The sequence below is a fragment of the Schistocerca nitens genome, chromosome 1 (genome assembly GCF_023898315.1).
Source record: "Schistocerca nitens isolate TAMUIC-IGC-003100 chromosome 1, iqSchNite1.1, whole genome shotgun sequence".
Lineage (NCBI taxonomy): Eukaryota > Metazoa > Arthropoda > Insecta > Orthoptera > Acrididae > Schistocerca > Schistocerca nitens.
In genome coordinates, this window is record NC_064614.1 from 522706819 (window position 1) to 522727998 (window position 21180).

General features: G+C 36.1%; 1 protein-coding gene across 2 annotated transcripts in view; it reads left to right on the forward strand.

The window, feature by feature from the left end:
• The window catches only part of LOC126253284 (nuclear hormone receptor FTZ-F1), a 1090123-nt gene extending 1078784 nt beyond the window's left edge, over window positions 1-11339 (forward strand). For both annotated transcript variants that reach the window (XM_049954520.1, XM_049954512.1), the window contains 3 exons: window positions 543-643; window positions 2506-2712; window positions 8025-11339. In XM_049954520.1, the coding sequence (XP_049810477.1) occupies window positions 543-643; window positions 2506-2652 (248 nt within the window). In that variant the 3' untranslated portion in view covers window positions 2653-2712; window positions 8025-11339. The remainder of the gene's footprint in view (window positions 1-542; window positions 644-2505; window positions 2713-8024) is intronic.
• The last annotated feature ends 9841 nt before the right edge of the window (window positions 11340-21180 follow it).

Here is a 21180-nt window from a genome sequence, read left to right on the forward strand (position 1 = left end):
GGTGAAGTTTATGGAATAAAGTTTATGGAAAATCTTTAGCAACCCCAGTGATTTTCTTACTCTAGGTAGTACTTTACATTAAAAAATGCAAAATACTCACAGATTTTTATGCATTATTCAATATTTAGGGGCACTATTGCACTAACTGACACGAAAGCCTTCATTCTCTGTATTAGAGACCTTATCATATTGTTTTACTGAATGAAACCTCAGATAGGAAGTTAAGTGTAATGAGACTTTCTTCTTACTGTATGTGTTGTCCTAATATCATGTAAGAAAATGATACTAGCTTCATTGTTGACAAATACAGTGCACTGTGTCTGTTAGGAACAAGTTTAGAAAAAATAATTATTATCTTGGACTGTGAGTGGTCATATGTGATAATGTACTTAAAAAAAATTATGAAATTTCTTTGGTACCGCATAAAAAAAGTTTGTGGCAATTTCTTACATATTCTGTGCTTTGTGCACCTTAGATTCTTAATGCAAACATAGTTCTGGCATTTCTAACTTGTTTGTAATATTTGTACTATTTCTATTCAGATGTACGAGGATTGGCTAACAGGAAACACGTCCAAGAAGGCCACGATCAGGTTCAGCAGGCACTATTGGACTACACGCTCACGTGCTACCCTCAGATACAGGTGAGGATAAAGCAATGCACAATCTCTAAGCAAGCAAAAATATTCACAAAAATGTAGCAAGTATTCTCTGGGATTGGAAATAATGGATTTTTTGTTAAGTTGCTGCAGCTGCTATTATGGTGTGGATGAAGAAAACTCTGATTATCACTTTGCAACACTCACAAAGATCATTCCTAAAGTTGGACAGGAAGCCGTAAAAAAATGCAACAGGATTATTTTATTGAAAGGAACATTTCACTGTGAAGCATATTAAATAAAATAATGGGGTTATTTGAAGCAGAACCTTTAAGAAGGAATTTGAGGCACAAGATGGAGATAAACAATACAGTCAATAATAAGACTAGTATGCTCTGTTTTAAAAGGCAAGAGCTTTGGCTTTAAGCACAAACCAATAAGATCCTTAAGTGTAACATCTAACATTAACTATCTCCACATCAAATTACATCCATAGAACATTGATTGTTTACACACTTAAGAAGATGTTACTGTCTGTGTAGTTATTTCCATTGCAGATTTCAAATTTACATCTTTGAAGAGTTGCATTATTCAATGTCAGTGTGGAGTACAGTGTGGAGCTACAGACTGGCTGACATATTGTGCTGAGCTTAGCAGGATGCAGCTGGAGAGCCATCTAGCTTGTTTGCACTCCTTCAGCATAAGAGCCATCCTCATTTATTCCCTCATGGACCAGATGGTGTAGCAGTCTGCTTAAGCTGCAAGCTCATACCTGTCAAATATTGGAAACCTTCTCTTCAGTACAAATTCATTTATGACAACTTACACAGTGTTAATACTACATTTCAGTGAAATGAAGAGTGAAACTTTCAGGGTGTATATATTATTAATAGCTAAATTACTAATGTTTTTCTCAGAAGGCATTACTCAGTGCTGTATTGTTGTCAGACTGAAACAGAAATGATATTTTAAAATCATAATTAAAAAAGAAAGCTTGAATACTCCTAGCTAATATCAAAATCATTCATTAGAATGTAAATGCACATGTCAGCAAACAGCAATATGTGCAGTCAGATGTTTCCATTTGATAATAGAAACTTAAAATTCATTCTCGAATGTTTTGTTAGGATTCACATTTAAGGAAGACAGTTCGATTTACAATTGAAATGGTGAGTGTAGAAACGGTAGTTATGGTAACAAATTGAGATCTGTTTAAGAGTTTAGTGGTCACCAAGTAATAAATTTTTCATGAGGCAGCAATTCACTCAGAATACACATTTTTCCTACTATTCAAATTAAATGTGATGACCATCACTGTTGCCTGACAACAGACAATGTCTCATTGGAAACTGGAAACATATCCATTATAACCTTCTGTGACATATAATGTGAAATAGATGCAGAAATCAAGGCACCTGAAAACAAATTAATGAACTATAAACATTTATGAATAGCCAAAATGGAAATAGAAGAAGTACTTACCAGGCCCCAACAATTGTTAACTCCAGAACACAAGCCAGTAGAAACTTGATATTCTCATGTAACGATGCTAATGAAGGAGATGTACTGATGAGAAAGAAGAGAATATTCTGATTTATCACAGTGGGTTAGAATGTGAAGACAGGTCTTTTCATTTACTACTCCCTCCCACAATCTCATGTTTATTCTTTTCTGTATCCAGAAGAGAACCTATAATTATGTGAATGTGATATTTATATTAGTAGTTAATTCACATCTGAAATTGTTCTAACACTAGTTCCTGTAATAAGTTAGTAGGAGACATAAAAACTATAACACTTCTGAACAGTAGAACTGTTAACATATGCTGTATTTATAAGGAAAGTGTTTTTTATATATAATATAAAGTTGTGGTAATAAGTAATTTCACATGTGTCATGTTATTACAGGATAAGTTTTCCAAGCTATTGCTAGTGATGCCTGAGATCCATCAGATGGCAAGTCGTGGTGAAGATCACTTGTACCAAAAACACAGAAGTGGTGGTGCTCCAACGCAGACTCTGTTGATGGAAATGTTGCACGCCAAGCGTAAATAGCGTCATCAGTCACCGCTTCAGCGGACAGCAGCTGTGCGACAAATGCCTCATGCTCTCCCAGTGAGTAAACAGGAAATGTACTGCTTTATGATGACAGTTTCACTGCCATCTTGTTCGTAGTAGTTTTGGAAAAATATTTATGAGTTTTGGGGGAGTGGTGATATAACTATCACTATGTTGCAAAAGAACAAATGTATGCAGTAGATCTGAATTCTTGACAACAGAGAGGAGAAAGGTATTCTTAGACATTTAAGTTTTGGTTCTCTTGCCTGCATATACCTGCCAATTAGTGTAAATGATACCATAATTAGTCAGTACACATTTACTTATTTTAACCATGTATCTTGCACAGAATTTTGAGTAACAATCTTCCCACTCTCCCAATTTTATTTTGTACTGGTACATTGATCTTTTTCAGTATTTATTGATTTTGCATGTTGGTTCACTTTTTTCTGCAAACAACAATGGTACCATCATTAAAAATATTGATCATGTGTAAAATATTATATTTAAAAAAAAATCATTTGTCTCCATGTACAATGATGTTTGAATAATTCACTAGATGTTGTCTATATGTACCATTTTTGTATCCCAAAGTTGTTTCCATTAGTTAATCATGAACATTTTGCCACTGTGTTCTCTAAAGCATGCTTTTCATTGGCAAGATATTCATTTTGAGTTTTTTTATTCCTAAAAAAGCTTCCATTCATTACGGGGTCTCTTTCTCGTCTATTCTGTGTCCTGTTGCAAGAGTTTTTATTGGCAGGTCAGACTTGTGCTATAGACAAGAAACTGAAATTTCTCGTTACATCAGACTGTTCCTGCTTTAAGGAAACATTTCTTTATTGCTAATTTACTTTGATAGCTTCAATTTTTTTTCTCTGTTGTGTTTCATTTTACATTCAAACTTTTAGAATGTCAAATTATTCATATTTTTACATGATGATACAATTACTACTAATAATTTATATTCTTTGTTGTTTTTAATAATTTTTCTTTACACAAAATAGGCTTATTTTCTATCTGTTGATCATTGTTTTCATTTCAAAATTACCAGTTTTGGAAATGTTTCCCATCTTCAGATCTGTTAACAGATAAAAATGAATTACAGTTGGGTTCTAATACTGTGCTTGCAATACCAGTATTACTTACTTAATTACTCCTTGGCACTACAGCCCATGTAGGGTCTTGGCCTCCTGGACAATCTCCTCCCACTCTTCTCTGCTGGCTACCTTAGCTCTCCATCTTCCAACTTCCATTCTTCTCAAGTCCTCCTCCACATTGTCTAGCCATCTGGTCCCTGGTCTACTGCTTATTTGGCATCACCTGGTTTTCCTTTGAAACTTTCTTGACTGTGCTGCTCTCCACCATTCTTTCTACATGTCCCAACCAATGTTGTCTATTACTCTTTATTTCTGTCACAGTATCTCATTTGTTGTACAACTCTCTGATCTCCATATTATTTCTGATTTGCCAAAACCCCCTGTCATTCACTGGCCCGAAGATTTTCCTAAGTATCTTCCTTTCCCATCTCTGCAACAACTCCTCATCGTTTTCCGTCATTGTCCAAGCCTCCGAACTGCACATCACCACAGGTCTCTCTACTGTATGATACACTGTCAGCTTGAGATTCCTACTAAGTCTTCTTGCTTTAAATACTTTAATCAGTTCGAAGTAGCTCCTGTTACCAGCTGCAATCCTTGCATGTATTTCTCCTCTCATATCATTATTCTCAGTTACCAGTGATACCAAGATATTTAAAGCTGTCACAGCGTTCAAATTTTTTCCCCTTTCAAAGTGATGCTTCTTTCTCATTCACTATACTTTTCCCTAGATGTTGACATATACTTCTACTGATTGTCAGCCCCATCTTCACTCCATATCTATTTAATTTTTCAAGCTTTTCTTCAAAGTCCTGTTTCCTCCTGGATAACAAATCAATATCATCTGCATATGCAAGAGCTTGTGTCACTCTATTAAACAGTATCCCTCCAGGGTTGCCGCTTTGTGTCTTTTGCATTACCCTTTCCAAGGCTACATTAAGAGGACTAGTGGAGAGCACATGACCCTGTTGCAAACCTTGGTTAACTTCAGATGCCTTTGATAAAGTGCCCTCAACCTTAACTTTACATAGTATTCTTCTCAATCATTTGGACCAGTCTTATTAGTTTGTTGGATGCTCCTACATCTTGCATTGCCTTCCATAGTTGATCCCTTTTGATAATATCATAAGCTTGTTTGAAATCAATGAACAGCTGGTGGAAATTGATGCTATACTCATAACCTTTTTCAAGGGTCTGTCTGATTGTAAAAATCTGATCTGTAGAGGATCAGTTAGTTCTGAAACCACACTGGTAGTCTCATAGATACTCTTCTACATATATACTGAGTCAACTTGCCTTGATTTTTCCTGATACTTTATATACTATCCTGAGCAGTGCCATTCCTCTATAATTTGCACAATCAGCTTTGTCATGTTTCTTACATACAGGGCAGAGTATAGCTGTATTCCACTGTTCTGGCATATTTTCTCTCCACCATATTTCCCATCATATTTTATCATTTTTGCTGTAGTATTGTTTTCTCCCAGAGCTCTATTGTTTTTAAGAGTCTTGATATTAGCTGTAACTTCTTCCAGGGTAGGTTCCTCGACAGTTTCCTGGTACTCTTTTCTGTTTACTTCCTGCTACACCTCATCTACCATGGCAACATCTACTTCTCCTTCATTTTCCGATTCTGTATTTTTGTGATCCCATCTGGGGAGCACCATGTAACTCTCCTTGTATCCTTCTTTCGCATCCAGGTGGCTATAATAATCATGTTATTGCCCATGGCAAAACAATTAGTCTGATACCATTGTCATTAGAAGCTTCATACAGACGATCCTTATCAGCTGCTTTCCTACATGCAATTTCTCTTCCTACTAGAGCATTAAAGACCCCCCATAACCACCTTAATATCATGATTTGCCATCTTTGCTATCTACTGTCCCAGTTGCTCATAGAATATATCTTTTTCCATCAGCTGTGCATCTTCTGTTGGAGCATATGTACGTATGAAGGGTATACTGAAGTCGACTTTCCTTCATATATGCAGATTTTTTCACTGACAGGCTTAAATTTAGATATGGCAGTCTCATGAGCATTATCAACCAGAAAACCTGAGCCTCCATATCCTCTGCCTCCACAGCTGTAGAACAGTGTGTGTGTCCCAGATGCTAATATTCCACTTCCTTTCCATTTCACCTCTTGTATTGCGGCCATCATCACATTATATTTCTTCATTTCCTTTTTCAGATTCCGTAGTCGTCCAGTCTTGTTCAGTGTTCTCACATTCCATGTTGCTAAATACCAAATCATATGCCATTTCCATTGCCAAGGTTGTTTATCTGTTACATCCATCTGGCTTCACTTGTCCTTTGGCTCCATAATGAGCTCTTTTTCCAGGATAGGGTTTTTAACCCCCACGCCCATTCCTCTTCCTTTGTCCAGGCTTGGAATTGGCACTGGGATTTCCATGGTATCTCCCAATGGCAGAGTACAATACAGTATTACAGAGCAAAAGAATTAATCATAAAATACAAAATCTGTATAATGTACCATATCTCATAGTTATAGGGTAACCTGGCTTAATGAAACTATCAGTTCACTGTTATGTGTATTAAAAGGTTAGGTTAGTGTTGTTTTAACGTCTTGTCGACAACGAGGTCATTAGAGACGGAGCGCAAGCTCGGGTTAGGGAAGGATGGGAAAGGAAATCGGCCGTGCCCTTTCAAAGGAACCATCCCGGCATTTGCCTGAAACGATTTAGGGAAATCACGGAAAACCTAAATCAGGATGGCTGGAGACGGGATTGAACCGTCGTCCTCCCGAATGCGAGTCCAGTGTGCTAACCACTGCGCCACCTCGCTCGGTTGTGTATTAAAACCACACTTACATGACAGTGAGCTATAGTTGTGTTAAGACAGGTTGTTATGTCATTTTGTTATGTGGTATGTTGTTACAACTTTTGCATTATAATTGTAGTACATTCCTTTAGATTTATAATGTTGTAATTTATTTGTAATAAATAATTTTACAACTGTAGTGGATTTTATCATTGACGATGAATAACAGTTGTGTAAGTCCCATGAAGGGAAACATGTGTATTTTAGTTTTATTGTTTAGTGGCTCTGAAGATGGATGATGTTGCCCAAAATTGTCAATTTTGAAATAAGAACAATGATAGACAGGCAGAATAAAACCAGTTCTGTGTAAATAAGGACTGTGATTGCTCCCTGTGACAAATATGTCCAGTTTTGATAATTTTTCTTTATTTTATATTAGCCTTGAGTAATATTTTACACTGAAAATACAATTTATTTTCATTTATTTAAATGTGTAGTGCATGGATATTATCAACATCTTGGATGAGCACGATTACTATTTCTTCTATAGGGTATCTTTCAGTACTGAACTCCTTTAGCATTTCTCATTGCTGTATCAGTGTAAGAGTTCTTCAGTAGGTACAATAAACTATGGTTTTGTTGTATCACCTATTTGCAGTTTTGGCATATTGGTGTCTTGGTTTCACACTTCCCAAGAGATTAACTGATGTATTAATGTTATTGGTAAATACCTAGCTTCATATCAGTTTAACACTCATCAGACATCTATCATTTTTGTGGTCCTACTTGTTTCAGACATGAAAACACATAATAAGACTTTCAGTTTTACAAAAAGACAAATTAAAACAATTATACTGTGTCTGTTACATTTAATTTCTTATAGGAGATGTTTATGGGTTCACATTCCCATCTTCAAGTGGTTCAGTGGTTTATGTGTCTGTTTATTTTTCTGGATGTAGCTAGTTGTCTGCCTTATATTCCATTTTGCTACAATTTTTTTTCTTTGTCAGTTATCATAATATGGCACTGAACTGATAAGTGGTAAATTATTACAAAACTACTTAAAAGAAGTTCTAACAATAGCCACCGACAGGCCATTATATACACCCTTTTGCATCAGTGAATACCACACATAAACACAAAATAAAAACAGACCAATCTACATTCCATACATACTGATCATGGGAAGCTCAATTTTTCTACACTCATCCAATAATATCAGCATTCATTGTTTAAATAGACTCCAATTTTTTGGTGTAAATCTTTTTAGTAAAATTACAAGTTTCAAAAAGCAATAATTAAGTTTTCATTAAATTTATTTATAATTAGAGAAGTGTAATTCCAGTAATTAATATCCTTGTGCCATATGCAACCCATCTTCTGTTAAACTATTACTTTCTGTTGTGTGTCAGAAGCTATTAAAGGACTCAGAGCTATCAGAATGATGATGACATGCAGTCTTATGTTTATTGGTCTTCTGTTTCAGGAGTCCTAAATGGTCAGAGTGTCCACATTATTCACCCACTGAAGCCGCCAGCTCTGATGAAATCCTGCCGAACTGCCTGCAATTTCCCACTGCCGGTTACCTGTGAAATTATTATACTATATGTTTTAAAACATGTATATTTTCATTTCCATATGAAATCTTTTCAAATTTAGGTATCAGTGACTTGCATTTTCTGCAAGAAAAGCTTAAATTATAAAGTGCGGAACAAACTGTCTGGTGATCAGTGTGAAGTAAATGTGCATGTTGAAAGGCTTGTGGAAATGAATCAGGCAGCAGTAGCATTTTAATGTTGTTGTATTAAGCCGTGTGTTCTGTGAATATATTCAAGACAGTAAATGAGTTCGCAAGGCCAGTAGATTATTGCTTTACAAGAATGGACAAATGTATTGGGGCTTTATGCCAAGTGGATGGACAACAAGTTCCTGCTGTCGATTTTGGTGCACCATTCATGATTTCCGACCACCAGTCATTTTTTGCAATTAACACGTGTTACTGGGCTGCGTGATAATGGCCACAGTGTTGCTGAATGGTGTGCCTGGCTTGAGATGGGCATTATGTTTGTTATTGAATAAAACTGTTATGTTGGTAACAGATCTAAGCAAATCGTAGTGGATATATTTTATGTGTGGTGAATTTATAGTTCAAAGTGCAATAACATAACAATTGTAATGAGAGTCCTTGGTGGAAGATTGAGGGATATGCATCAGCTGAAGGCAAGGCTTTATTCTCTAATTTTATATTTAAAAAAGAAACACAAATTTTTGACAAATAATTATTGTACAATTGTCATAAGCACAGTGAAATCTAGTAGGTCATATTTTAATAGTCTTGTTGACTTTTTTAATAAAGTACATTTGCCTTTAAAAAGTACAAAGTCAGAAACTAAAGAAAATGTCAGACACTGTGTTAAGAAGCTAAGTTGACTCAGGATTTGTAATGTGCTGTAGTTGAGATGCTAACCCTCTGCTGGAGACAAGACCCCAGAGAGACTGACTGCAGGTGGCTTCAGTGTTTGCTGTGAGTGAGGCACTTCACTGTGTGTTGAGTTATTGCATTTTTAGAGATATGTCTTTATTTTTATCAATAAAAACTGATGCTTCTTCATCCTGATTGTGACCACAGTATCCTTGCTCATTACCGTTTTTTTATTTGTGGCATGTTTTATAATTTTTGTGCATTCTGACATTCCAGATAAAAAGCGCACTGCTTTGTTCTGGAAGGGATATGAGGGCATCGTCAACCGTACTGTAGTTTTAGCTGTTGTGACCAGTAGCCAAACTGCTAGCATGGTAAGGGCTTTGGTTCTTGTCATACTGCAGAGTAATTTGATTTTGTAGTAAACCTTGGTCTTTTAGCAGTGCTCAGTTTTTCTTTCATTGCATTCTTGCAAGTTTAGGCCATAAGCTGGATATAACAATGATTTCAACATTCCACTTCACCAGACTTCTTAAATTTTTGGGTTTCTGTATAAGTGCAGCACCTTTGTCACAGTATGCAGCACACATTCGCTGGCAGAGTGCTAGATTTAACTAATGATTCCCAAAACTCTGTTCTGTTTTCATTTATTTAACATTTCTCTGCTCAAGATGAGTTCAGGTGGTGGACTAACTGTGACACTACTTTAGTTTATTATTTGTGTAGCAGTAATTTGTTATTAATTTAAAAGCAAAGAGCAAGGCTGCCGTGGTCAGTGTGTTATGTGTAAGCTCGTTAACATGTGTAAAATACTAGTTGTTATGAAAAGATTATATATATATATATATATAAATATATATTATAAATATTAAACATTGTTACTGTGAACTTATGTGAAGTGCAAGTTTCGTGTTGGTAACACTTGTCTCTGGTATCTCCACAGATACATGCAGTAGTTACCTGGCCCTTCATACCATGCTTGAGATACAGTTTTGCCAACCAATATTTGTTATTATTTCTCCGTTATGTCACTCTTCTATTTCTGCTATTCCAAAAACATATCTTATTCTCAAGAATGACATATTCTTGTGATGTTTTATGATGAGACAACTTATTTGTTTTTTTGACCAGTTGTTGTAGAACCATAATGGTTATCGATTTAATAATTTTCCTGTTTTATTCCTGTACATGAGCAGAGGCCTGTAAATCATTTGTGGCACTGTGTTATCCATTAATTCGTATGTACTACAGTAGAGATTATGATATCACTACTTTAGTATGGCAAACTGTTGTATGTGATCATGTCTCCTTTCATGCACAGAAAAAGAAATTCAGGATATGTTGAACATCAAAATATGTTGCATAGTGTACCATTTTTAAACTACAGGCAAGGATCTAGTCTTTTTATAGGCATCCCTTGCAGTGTCCAGACTTCAGGTACTGCCACAGGGTGTGGCAAGAAAATTGTTGAATGTGTAATTATTTCAAGAACAATTTTATACAGAATTTTATTTGTTATATTGATGGAAAAGTGTATCTGAGAAAATTGTCAGTTGATATTTTACTGTTAACTGCTCTTATGTTTTATGATGATAATAAAAATTTTATATTTTCTCTTTGCAATGTGGCAAATGTTATAAAATTTAAGCCATTGTTATTGATATTGTTATCATGGAATATACAAAGAGATGTTGCTTGTTTTAAAGTGGTAACTCGGAGCATTGCAGTAGTTGATTTTTGATCATTTACGTGAAGGTCCTGTATTAGAGAACAACTAGTAACCTATTTTAATTTAATTTTGTATCACTTTAAGGGAAAGATATTTCCACGTGACTTCCTTTTCTTTATCTGCATATTGTTAAAATAAGATTTTTTTCACCACTTCTGTTTCTGTAACTGATGGAGAAAGTTTTGTTACCTCAGACTTTTGCCCACATTGTTAAGTCACCATGCCTGATGTGTGTGTGTGTACATATATACATATATATATATATAAATGGACCTGTCTGTAATGCTATTGTTTGTACAAAAAAATTATGTGCTGTGTCCGTTGTACGGATGTTATTAACATTTTAATGAGTATTGTTCAAGAACAGATGGTTTGCTTCAAAGAAGATTAATCTCTGTCTCTTAATATAGTTTTATTTTTGTAGACTCTTGGATCATGTTACTAGTTACCATATGAAATTTTAATTTCTTAAGTGATAAACTATAATTTGTACAGAAAGTTATGTATGATGGACTTCATTTTAGGTGATATTTTTGACAGAACTTCTGTTGAATCGAGCCATCTGCTAGACCAATGTTCCCCTACCACAGTGTGTCTGTGAAAGGTAGGCAAACAGGATGTAGAATAAAATCCCTACCATTTTCAGTAAACGTGTCATTTTATTTTTATCTGTTAGTATAATGTACTCCTTATGCCTTAATAATCCCATTGAAGAACATGCTCTTTTTATTTTCCCATAAAAACAATTGTCAAGTTACCAGAACAAGTATTTTGGTTGTTAGGTAAGCTTTTAAAACTTTGTGTGAAGGTCTTAATAATATATATTAAATTAAAACACGACATGCTGAAACTTTCGGAAGAAACTGCAGTTTTTCAACTAAATAAGTGAACTTGCTTTCCAACATATTCTTGAAAATTCAGACATTTGTTATGTCATGGGATAAATCTTTGTATGGTTATTTTACAGTCTTCTGCTACAGAACCACTGAGTAGAATACTGAGTGTTACTTTCAGTTGTTGATGCTGAACCTGTTACAACAGCTGTCATATTTTATCAATAACTGCAAAATGTCAACAAGCCACAGACCACCACACCTAACCTGAAGAGCCTGCCCCCAAGTTTCTTTTGAGTTTGACAATATGCATTGTCATTCACAGTGACTCATCACGGCATAAAGTCAGTAAAGAGAAATAATTTTTGTCCATACTATCATTACCATCAGTTACTGAGACAATTCTTCTGTCTTAAACTAATATGTTAGTCCTCTTCTGATTGATGCTATGAAAAGTTAGTGTTAAGATTGGTTCCTTTATTGATGTAACACCAAAAACATTCTTGACCACACCCTGCACTTATTGTTTCCTCCATTTGCAAATGTGGATTGCAGCCACTGTGCAAATATCTTCATGTGATGATTTGTAATAAATTATTTAATAATGTTGACATATTTACATGATTTTCTTCCTTCAATCTTTCAGTGTGATACACTGATCATTTACCAGGAATTTTCAACCAAATTTAACAGTTCATGAATGAATGGTAACTGATGGGCATCTGATTCATTCGTCATCATCAACTTACTTTCTGGTGAAGTTATAGAAGCTGTCAAACAGTTCATGAACCAATAATGTCATCTATGTGAACTACTTTGATTTAGTGGTGAATATGTACAAGGTATCACATGTCTTGCATTCAGAAATCAGCTGCTCTCACTCTATTTGAAATAACATTTTGACTTTTTGATGAGGAAAAAGAAAGTCAGAACTTCATTGAATCAAGATAATGGCGTAACAAATTCTTAGAGACAGGTGGCCGATATATGACTGAGTCAGATTTCTGCACTAGCTATTGAAGCCATTGGCATTCCACTGCATGCAGATAAGCATTATTTTGCATATGTACCACAAACTTAGCAACTGAGGGAAATGCCATTTCAGAAGAACAGATATACACGTTTTACACTAAATTATAAGGTATCACATAGGAATCCACTTCTCCTATTTTCAGTCATAGAAAACTTACAAGGTGGCAAGAGGTAAGTCAATCGGAATCATACCATGTAGGAAATATGGAAATTTCTCCAGTGGGGGAAATACAGCTCTGGGACAAAATGAATCATATTCAGATCCCTTGAAGTTAGTATACCATAGTTGTTTAAACAGTTACCATTGACAATATTGTGAAGCAACTGAGAAAAATTAGTTGACCATATTCTCTCTCTCTCTCTCTCTCTCCTCTCTCTCTCTCTCTCTCTCTCTCTCTCTCTTCCTTCTTAAATGACACACATTGAAATACTGCAGTTGACTGCATACTCTGTGCCACAACATTTGTGCCAAACAAGCATGCTTTCATATTTGAGATCATCACATAAATGTTATTTCATATTGGCTGGACTAATTAAGAGGTGTGTTTACACTGCAACAGTAATGTAGTCTGAGTAGTATATGGTGATAATACACCTAGTTTCAAGAAGGAAAATAACAGGTTTTAACATCCCATAAACAACACCATTAAAGGCAGAAAACAGTGTTGTATAGGAAAAGATTTGTCAAGGAAATCAGCTGTGGGCTTCTTGATGGAAATATCCCAGTGTTCACTTCAACTGATTTGGAGAAACTGTAGGAAACCTAAATGCCATCTGATATGAATCAGAACTATTTAGTTTAATCTTTAAAAATTTATAATTAGAAGATATGTACCACAAAGATACTACCTATCAGCCGTAAAAGTTATCGAATCATCATAGTAACCATGTAAAAAGAGATATATGGAAACACATAAAAATGCAACATAGGTAAAAAATTATATTTATATGAGCCAAGGTATGACATGTTTGCTGTCTCCTGACCATTAATGTATGTTCATCCACTGATTGCCTTACATTGTGCTTGTCTGTTCTTGGCTTTCTTCTCCCTTTTCCTGTAATTCTGGTCACATATTAGTTTTATGCTGTCAGAAACAAGATGATTGGACGTTATGATTATTTAACTACTACAGAATGGAGAATTATTTTCTGTGGTTGTAACTGAAAAATGCATATGACATTATCTAGTCTGATTAAAGAAAATGACAGGATACACAGGATGTTTCTGTGATAATGATACTAACTTTCAGGTATAATGGAGAAGGGTAAATGTGTCAGTCTGAGATAAGGGAAATGATCAAGTCAAAAGTTATAAGTGAAAATCATTCTGATACCACTGACAGTGGAATACATGTACTGGTGTTGTTGTTGCTAAGATTGTAGGAGAGGCAACTTTCAGAGATGGTAGTCTTAAACAAAAACAAACAAAAAAAAAAACAAAAACAAAAAAAGCCTAGTAAACATGGGCTCTAAAATGCATACCTTAAGAGCTATGAGCATTTGATCGTCTTCAGTCCTATGAAACACATCCCTTCTACTGAGCAAGGCCCATAGCTCTTAAGGTATGCATTTTAGAGCTCATATTTACTGAATATTTTTTTCTTGTTTTGATCCATACTACCACTTCTACAAGTTGCCTACCCTACAGTCTTACCAATAACAATCATGGTACACATATTCTACTGTCAGAGGTATCACAATGATTTTTGCTTATAACTTTTGACTCAGTCATTTCTGGACTAGTGTCCCATACCTTAAATTTATAAATTTACACATCACCCATCACCCCTGCACAGTAATCAAGAAGTCATTTAATTTCATATATCCTGAAGAGAGACTCTTGATTCAAGAACGTAAACTGGTTAAATAGTCTCACTTATGAAAATGATATCAAAGAATCTGTAGTTGTTCTATCTTTTGGCGTAGTTGGGACAGAGAAATAAATGTAAGTAGGAAAGGAAGATGATAAAAAGGGTTGCAGTGCCCAAATATAACTTCTGTCATATGAAACATTGTTGCTTTTCCACTCAAATCACTATCAGTTATTTGCCTAGTTTTGCGTTGAGTGGATCTGTACAACTCCTTGCACCTCATGACTCCTACATGGGTCATACCATTGTGATATTATTAGTATGAAAAGTTGTTCCTCGTAAGTTCCAGTTCCTCTGTTTATCTCATCAGTATAGCAAGCTACATAAAATGTTTTTTGTGGTTACTTTTTAAGGTGCTAAGTCAATTGCCTAATTGGTATGTCCTGTTACACCAGGTGACACACGCTTGCAACATGAGTATTTTCATTACAACACATGTACGTTGTTACACACATTCAGAGATAAACAACATGGTGTGTGATCATAAAGGACAGTGCTGGATGACATGGTTCCTGTGGAAGGAGGGTGTAACATGGCAGATATTCACAGGTGATGGGTGGCAGTGTGTGGAGAGTGCACATCATCAGAAAATGCTTTTTCAACATGACAACTCATCCTCATTCAAGTTGGAAAACCATAGCCGCTATTGCCGAAATAAGGTTTCTATGTACTGCTGCACCCATCATATTCTCCTGACTTGGCTTGGCCCCTTCTGATTACCATCAGTTTAGGGCTATGAAGAAAACTCTGGACAGATATTGTTTTGCAGACTTCCAGGAACTGTGAGGTGCTATCCTGTGGATGTTACAACAGACTCAAGAAAAGTGGTTCGAGGAATAGCCTACAGAAGTTAAAGGGGCCTAGGAGAACAGGGATATGACAGTACCATGAATCCTGTTTCAGCAACAGCAGTTTGTAATGGGTCAAGCATTGTCATGTTGCAAGAACAATTTTCATGATGGTGCACTCTCTCCACAAGCTGCCACCAATCATCTGTGAGTATCCACAGTGTTTACACCCTCTTTCCACAGGAATCATATCATCCAGTGCAGTCCTTGATGAACACACTCCATGTTGTTGGCTTCTGTAATGACAGCAGTTGGGAAATTGGGCTGTACTGTGCAGGCAGGGATTACACTTCCAGTGATCATCCTTCATCTACGGTTTGACCAAAGTACTGTATATTTGGAACTGTAATGATGAGTCAAATGGTGCACCATAAATGATGGGGAAAAAATAAAATGTAATTCAATAAAGAACACCCCTCACATTTATTTTGTTTTGTTTCCAACTTAGTGTCATTGGTTTAACTGCTCAAAACAATTTCATTGGTATTTTTTAAATTGAAAATATTAAATTCTTAATTATCTGGTATCTGTATTTTTCTATTATTTATTCTTATATACAGTATTAGGAAAAGGGTAGACTGCTACTCACTATAAAGATGACTCATTGATTTTCAGACAGATTTTAGCTTTTGGCAAAAGCACTTTTCAAAAAAGAAAACACAAATTCGCACAGCAAGCACACCTTACACACACATCACTGCTATCTCTGGCAAATTGAACCAGAATTCAACTGTCATCAAATAAAGGCAACAATCTGGTGTGAGGTGGGAAAGGCAGAGGGATAGCAGGGTACAGATTAGGGGGGGGGGGGGGAGAAGAATGCTGTGTGGAAGGGTGTGCAGGGACTAGACGGAGGTATGACAAGACTGCCAGGTGCACCATCAGGAGGCTGTGGGGCAGGAAGGTGGAGGAGGAGGGGGAACGGGACACACCAAAGGAGAAGAGCAGGGAAGGAGAAAGACGGGCGTTTGCATTTGCAGAGAGTGGCATGCAGTGAAGGTGAGGGGATATGAATAGGGAGGAGATAATAGGACAGAGAGGGTAGAAACTGTTGGGTTGGAGGATATGAGGACAATAGGTTACCATAGGTTGAGGCTAGGATAATTTCGAGAGTGGAGAATGTGTTGTAAGGATAACTCCCATTTCTGCAGTTTAGAAAAACTGGTAGTGGAGGGGAGGATCCAGATGGCCTGGTTGTTAAGCAGCCACTGAAATCAAGCATGTTATGTTCTGGTGCATTTTGTCACACAGGATGGTCTACTTTGTTCTTGGGGACAGTTTGGTTGTGGCCATTCATCCTGCTGGACAGTTAGTTAGCAGTCGTACCAACATAAAAAGCTGTGATGGGTGGACTGGGCAGGTCTTGTGGTCAGGATTAGCTCCCTGTGGCAAGGGATTGGGACTGGGAGTGGCACAATGAAGGACGGTGATGATATGGAGGTTGGGTGGATGACGGAACACAAATTGAGGGGAGTTGGGAAGGACTTTGGATAGAATGTTCCTCATTTCAAAGCATGGTGATAGATATTCAAAGCTCTGACAAAAGATGTGGTTCAGTTGTTACAATCCAGGATGGTATTGAGTGATGAAGGGGGGGGGGGGGTACTCCTTCGTAGCTGGTTCTTGGGGGTGATGGGAGGTGTTGGGTGTGTGTGGGGAAATGGTTCAGGAGATCTGTTTGCTGACTAGGTGTGGGGGATAATGCCTGACTATGAAGGCATTGGTGAGACCTTCAGCATACTGGCCAAGGGAGTTCTTGTCACTGCAGATGCACCACCCATGGGAAGTTAGGCCCCTTCCAGATTGCTGCTTTCATTCATGTGGCATTTGCATCCTGGCTCGAGCAGTCAAAGATAGCGGTCATGAGTGTGTTAAGTGTTCTTGCTTGTGTGAATGAGTGTGGGCTACCATTTCTGAAGAAGGGCTTGGCCAGAATCTACATCTGCAACCATATTTCCATTGTGGCAGACTGCACCTCAACATGTTGCCTCTATAGTGAGTAGCAATCTATCCTTTTCCAAATGCAGTTGGTATTCCAACCTGGAGTTTCCAGTGTATGATTTATCCTTATCTATAATATGAACTGGATCAAGACTGAATAGCCCCCCCCCCCCCCCCCCCCAATCCCTCCCCTGCACCAGAGGTTTGAGTCCTCCCTTGAGCATGGGTATGTGTGCTGTTCTTAGCATAAGTTAGTTTAAGTAGTGTGTCGGTCTAAGGACAGATGACCTCAGCAGTTTGGTCCCTTAGGAATTCACATACACTTGAACATATTTGAACTGGATCTGCCCCAGTTATGTTCATTTCTTTTCCTCAGTATAGCCTATTTCAGAAAATGTTAAGCTACATTTTATTGCTGGAAATGGCAAGTTAAATTACTACTATTACCATACTGCAAAGATTATTTCTGCCCTTCAAGGATTAAGTAAAGCAACCTGTTCTTGAAGTCCATATTGTCCTATGATGATAGAAATCGCAATGTTATTAGGGCTTGTAATTCACTTCAAGACAAGTGGTCTGATGCATACTTTCCCTATAATCCTGACCATTCAGTTTTTACATTCTTTAGCTTTGTTTTGTACCCAAAAATGTGTTTATTTTCACTTAATTATCTTGATTGCAGTCCTTTTCAGCTCTTCCAAATTTCATTTAGCTGTTACATTTTTTCTTCTATTGTTTGCTAAAAGTATTGATCCTTACCAGTTCCTTTGATACCACCACCACCACCACCACCACCACCATAGAAAACAAAACTTATTTCTCTCATTTCTACATCGGCTCTACATCGGCTGAGTGTGTTTTACATGCCTCTGTCTAGAGTTGGAGATATTTCGCCTAAACTTGGGTATCTGTTTCATAATTTGCCAGTTATCTCTGTTTTAGTTTCAGTGGAGGCCATTACTATTGTTTTATACAGACTTGGCACTGACCACACTCTTCTATTGCATTTTTAAAAGAATATTTCTTTTCATAAGCTCCCTTCACTGCGTCAAAAACTCACAATATTGTCCATGTACAAAATGCTACAAAATCTATATTAAACTGAAAGTGTTGGACCACTGTTAAAGTTTCATTTCCTTTTTTTTAAATGTCATTATATGAATGTGCACTAAAAAGCGCTGGAGACTCAACAACCACATCTAAGTGAGTAATTCTTTTTCTGGTGCTGTCAATCATTTCATACAACAATGGATGTTCTGTGTCAATTTTTTGGTGCTTTTATCAAATAATAATGAAAACCTTTTTTAGTCATGGTTTTCCAAAGCTTTTCGCTGTTGGATTGTCAAATGCCTTTATGGACTCTTGAGTTGTTTTTTAAATTTTCTTTTGGAAGTCATTAATTATCATGGTGACAGTTCAGAGCATCCAATATTCAAGAAATTCACTGGTTGCAAAATAATGATATTAAAGCATTTACTCTCTTATTAGTCTCTTTTTCTTCTTGCAGCATTAGTTCTATACATTTAGCTTTCTAATATTGTCTTCAGCAGAAACTTTTATTTATTTATGTACTATAATGTAAGATTTTGATGGCAATCTGTCACTGCCCCAAGGTAGTGAGTGAATTTATAGCAATTCTCTTATGAATAGTAATTCTAAAACTTAATAAATGTGATGTGTCACTTGGCATTCTGTTGTTGGCATAATGATATGCAGGTTTTAGCTAGTTCTGTTTCATTGTGACTGTTAATTGTGTTGCACGCCCTGCCTTTTTCATGTTGTGTGGCTACCTAGCCTTATGCAGTCATCGATTCCAGGTATGTGGGTATCGGCAATGAGACTTGGGTTGGTTGAGTTGCGAAGCACATGTAGAAGGCATTTACATTATTAAACAGCTAAGAACAAACTGAATCCCCATGCAACACTCTAAAGATATTGTTAAATTCAAAAAATGTCTGACAAAGATAATTACAAACAGAGTTTGTTCACAACAAGCTGACTCTTGGAGAGTGAAGTCTCCATACTGTATGACTATATCTAGGTTTAGCGAAGTATTCAAAAATTATAGATGGTACTTCAAAAATAATTTTAACAGTTTTGTTAAGTCACCTTTCTGTTCAGAATTTCAAAACATTCTCAAACTGATTGCATATGTATTTTACAAACTGACAACTGAAATTAACATAGCACATCTGAAGCAATATGAATATTCTTTTCACCCACGACATGTGATGACACAAAGTAATAAAACTGGTATAATAATAAGTTATTGTCACCAATCACACAGTAGCAGTTTGCAGATATTACAAAAGGTTATGTTGGCTTGAGAGCTCCTTTGTTTCATATTAATGAAATTTTCTAAAAGAAATAATCTGAAAACAATTTAGATAATTCAGATCAAAAACTAACATGATATTTCACTATCTTTGCACTGCAAACTATTATCTGATTCCTGTAGACACTGACTGTTTGGCAACTGCAACTTTTCACTCAAGTATTCCTTATCTTATTAAACATTTTGTGATGCAATTACATGAAGCAACAGAAATGTCATCTTGGTGAATTGACCATCAAAAGTATTTGTGCTCCTGCTTGGAAATACAGTTAATGTTTGAAACTTCCTCAGAGATTGGAAGTGTGCAAGTCTCTTGCTTTGGCTTTTTGTAGCTTAATTGTTTTTAAGGGTCTTACAGATAACAAAATATTGTCTCGTGCTTTATCTCTGTGTGAGCCATATTTCAATTCCATACTTCTAATAGAGTACTGGAAAGTTGTAGCAGAGTGTAAATACTTTCAAATTAAAGGAGACCACTCACACAAAAGCAGAGCACTGAGTTGTCAATAGGTGCGTACAAAAAGAAGGAAAACTTGCCAGCTTTCAGAGTAATGGTTTTTCGAGCTAGAATAAACATAGATGACTAATCCATGTTGATAAAGAACATCCACCTATCCTCCTACACAAACAGCAATTATGAAAGTTATGGAACCTTGTAAAGTGGTCAATAATGTTCTTTCTTCTGGTGACTGTGAATGCTGCTGCTGTGCCAATATTACACCATTATGTTTGTACTCCAATTTTTATGCAATATCTGGAATTTTTTTTATGTACAAAATCCATTCTTTTCTTACCAAACTTGAAAACAAAATTGTTCTGAACTTGTTACATCAGACTAGTATTTTGAATATTGGATCTCCAATACAAGTGAAGACTATAATGCAAGACTATACTGAAGTAATTTTACAAAGTGTCTACTTAACTGTTTTACATGAGACTTTGGGTTGAACTATTTTAGTACTTGTTGGATGTTGCACAGATCATATTGATAGCACCCATTACGATAATGAGTAGTTCATACATGTCTTATGTCATATTGTGTAAAGCAAAACCATTCATTCACATCAACTTTTAATACTAAGAGCACTTACAAAGATATCATGAAATATCATTTAATGCAATAAAAACAGTTATAGGACTCAAAGAATGTGCTCAAATGTTAGTTCCATGTCTCATAGATCATACCCATGATAAATGGTAAGATGTGGTATGTGCCAATTGAACAAAAGCTCCATACACTTATCAAACAAAATTATGTGGCCTGATGTTAGCCATCTGTAGACTGGTAATTGACTACTTATGTGTATTAAGAAAATTTTAGTTAGAAACAGTTTTAATTTCAGGAGTAGACTGTCAAAACAATATTATAGTCACTTTTTGCATTCCTTTATGTGTCAGTTATAGATCTGCTAGAGGGTACTGAAGATCATTTTTCATCTTAGTATTGTATTCAGGAATCCCAGCATTACTCTCAGACTCAAATGGTTCGCTGACAAAAATCTTCTCCGGTGAATAAATGTGTTGTGATACGGTGACAGTGATTGATATGTTCAACTACTTGAACAGACACTTGCAAAATGTATGTGCACTACACATAATTATAGTTACTTTCATTTGGAAAATGGATGTCT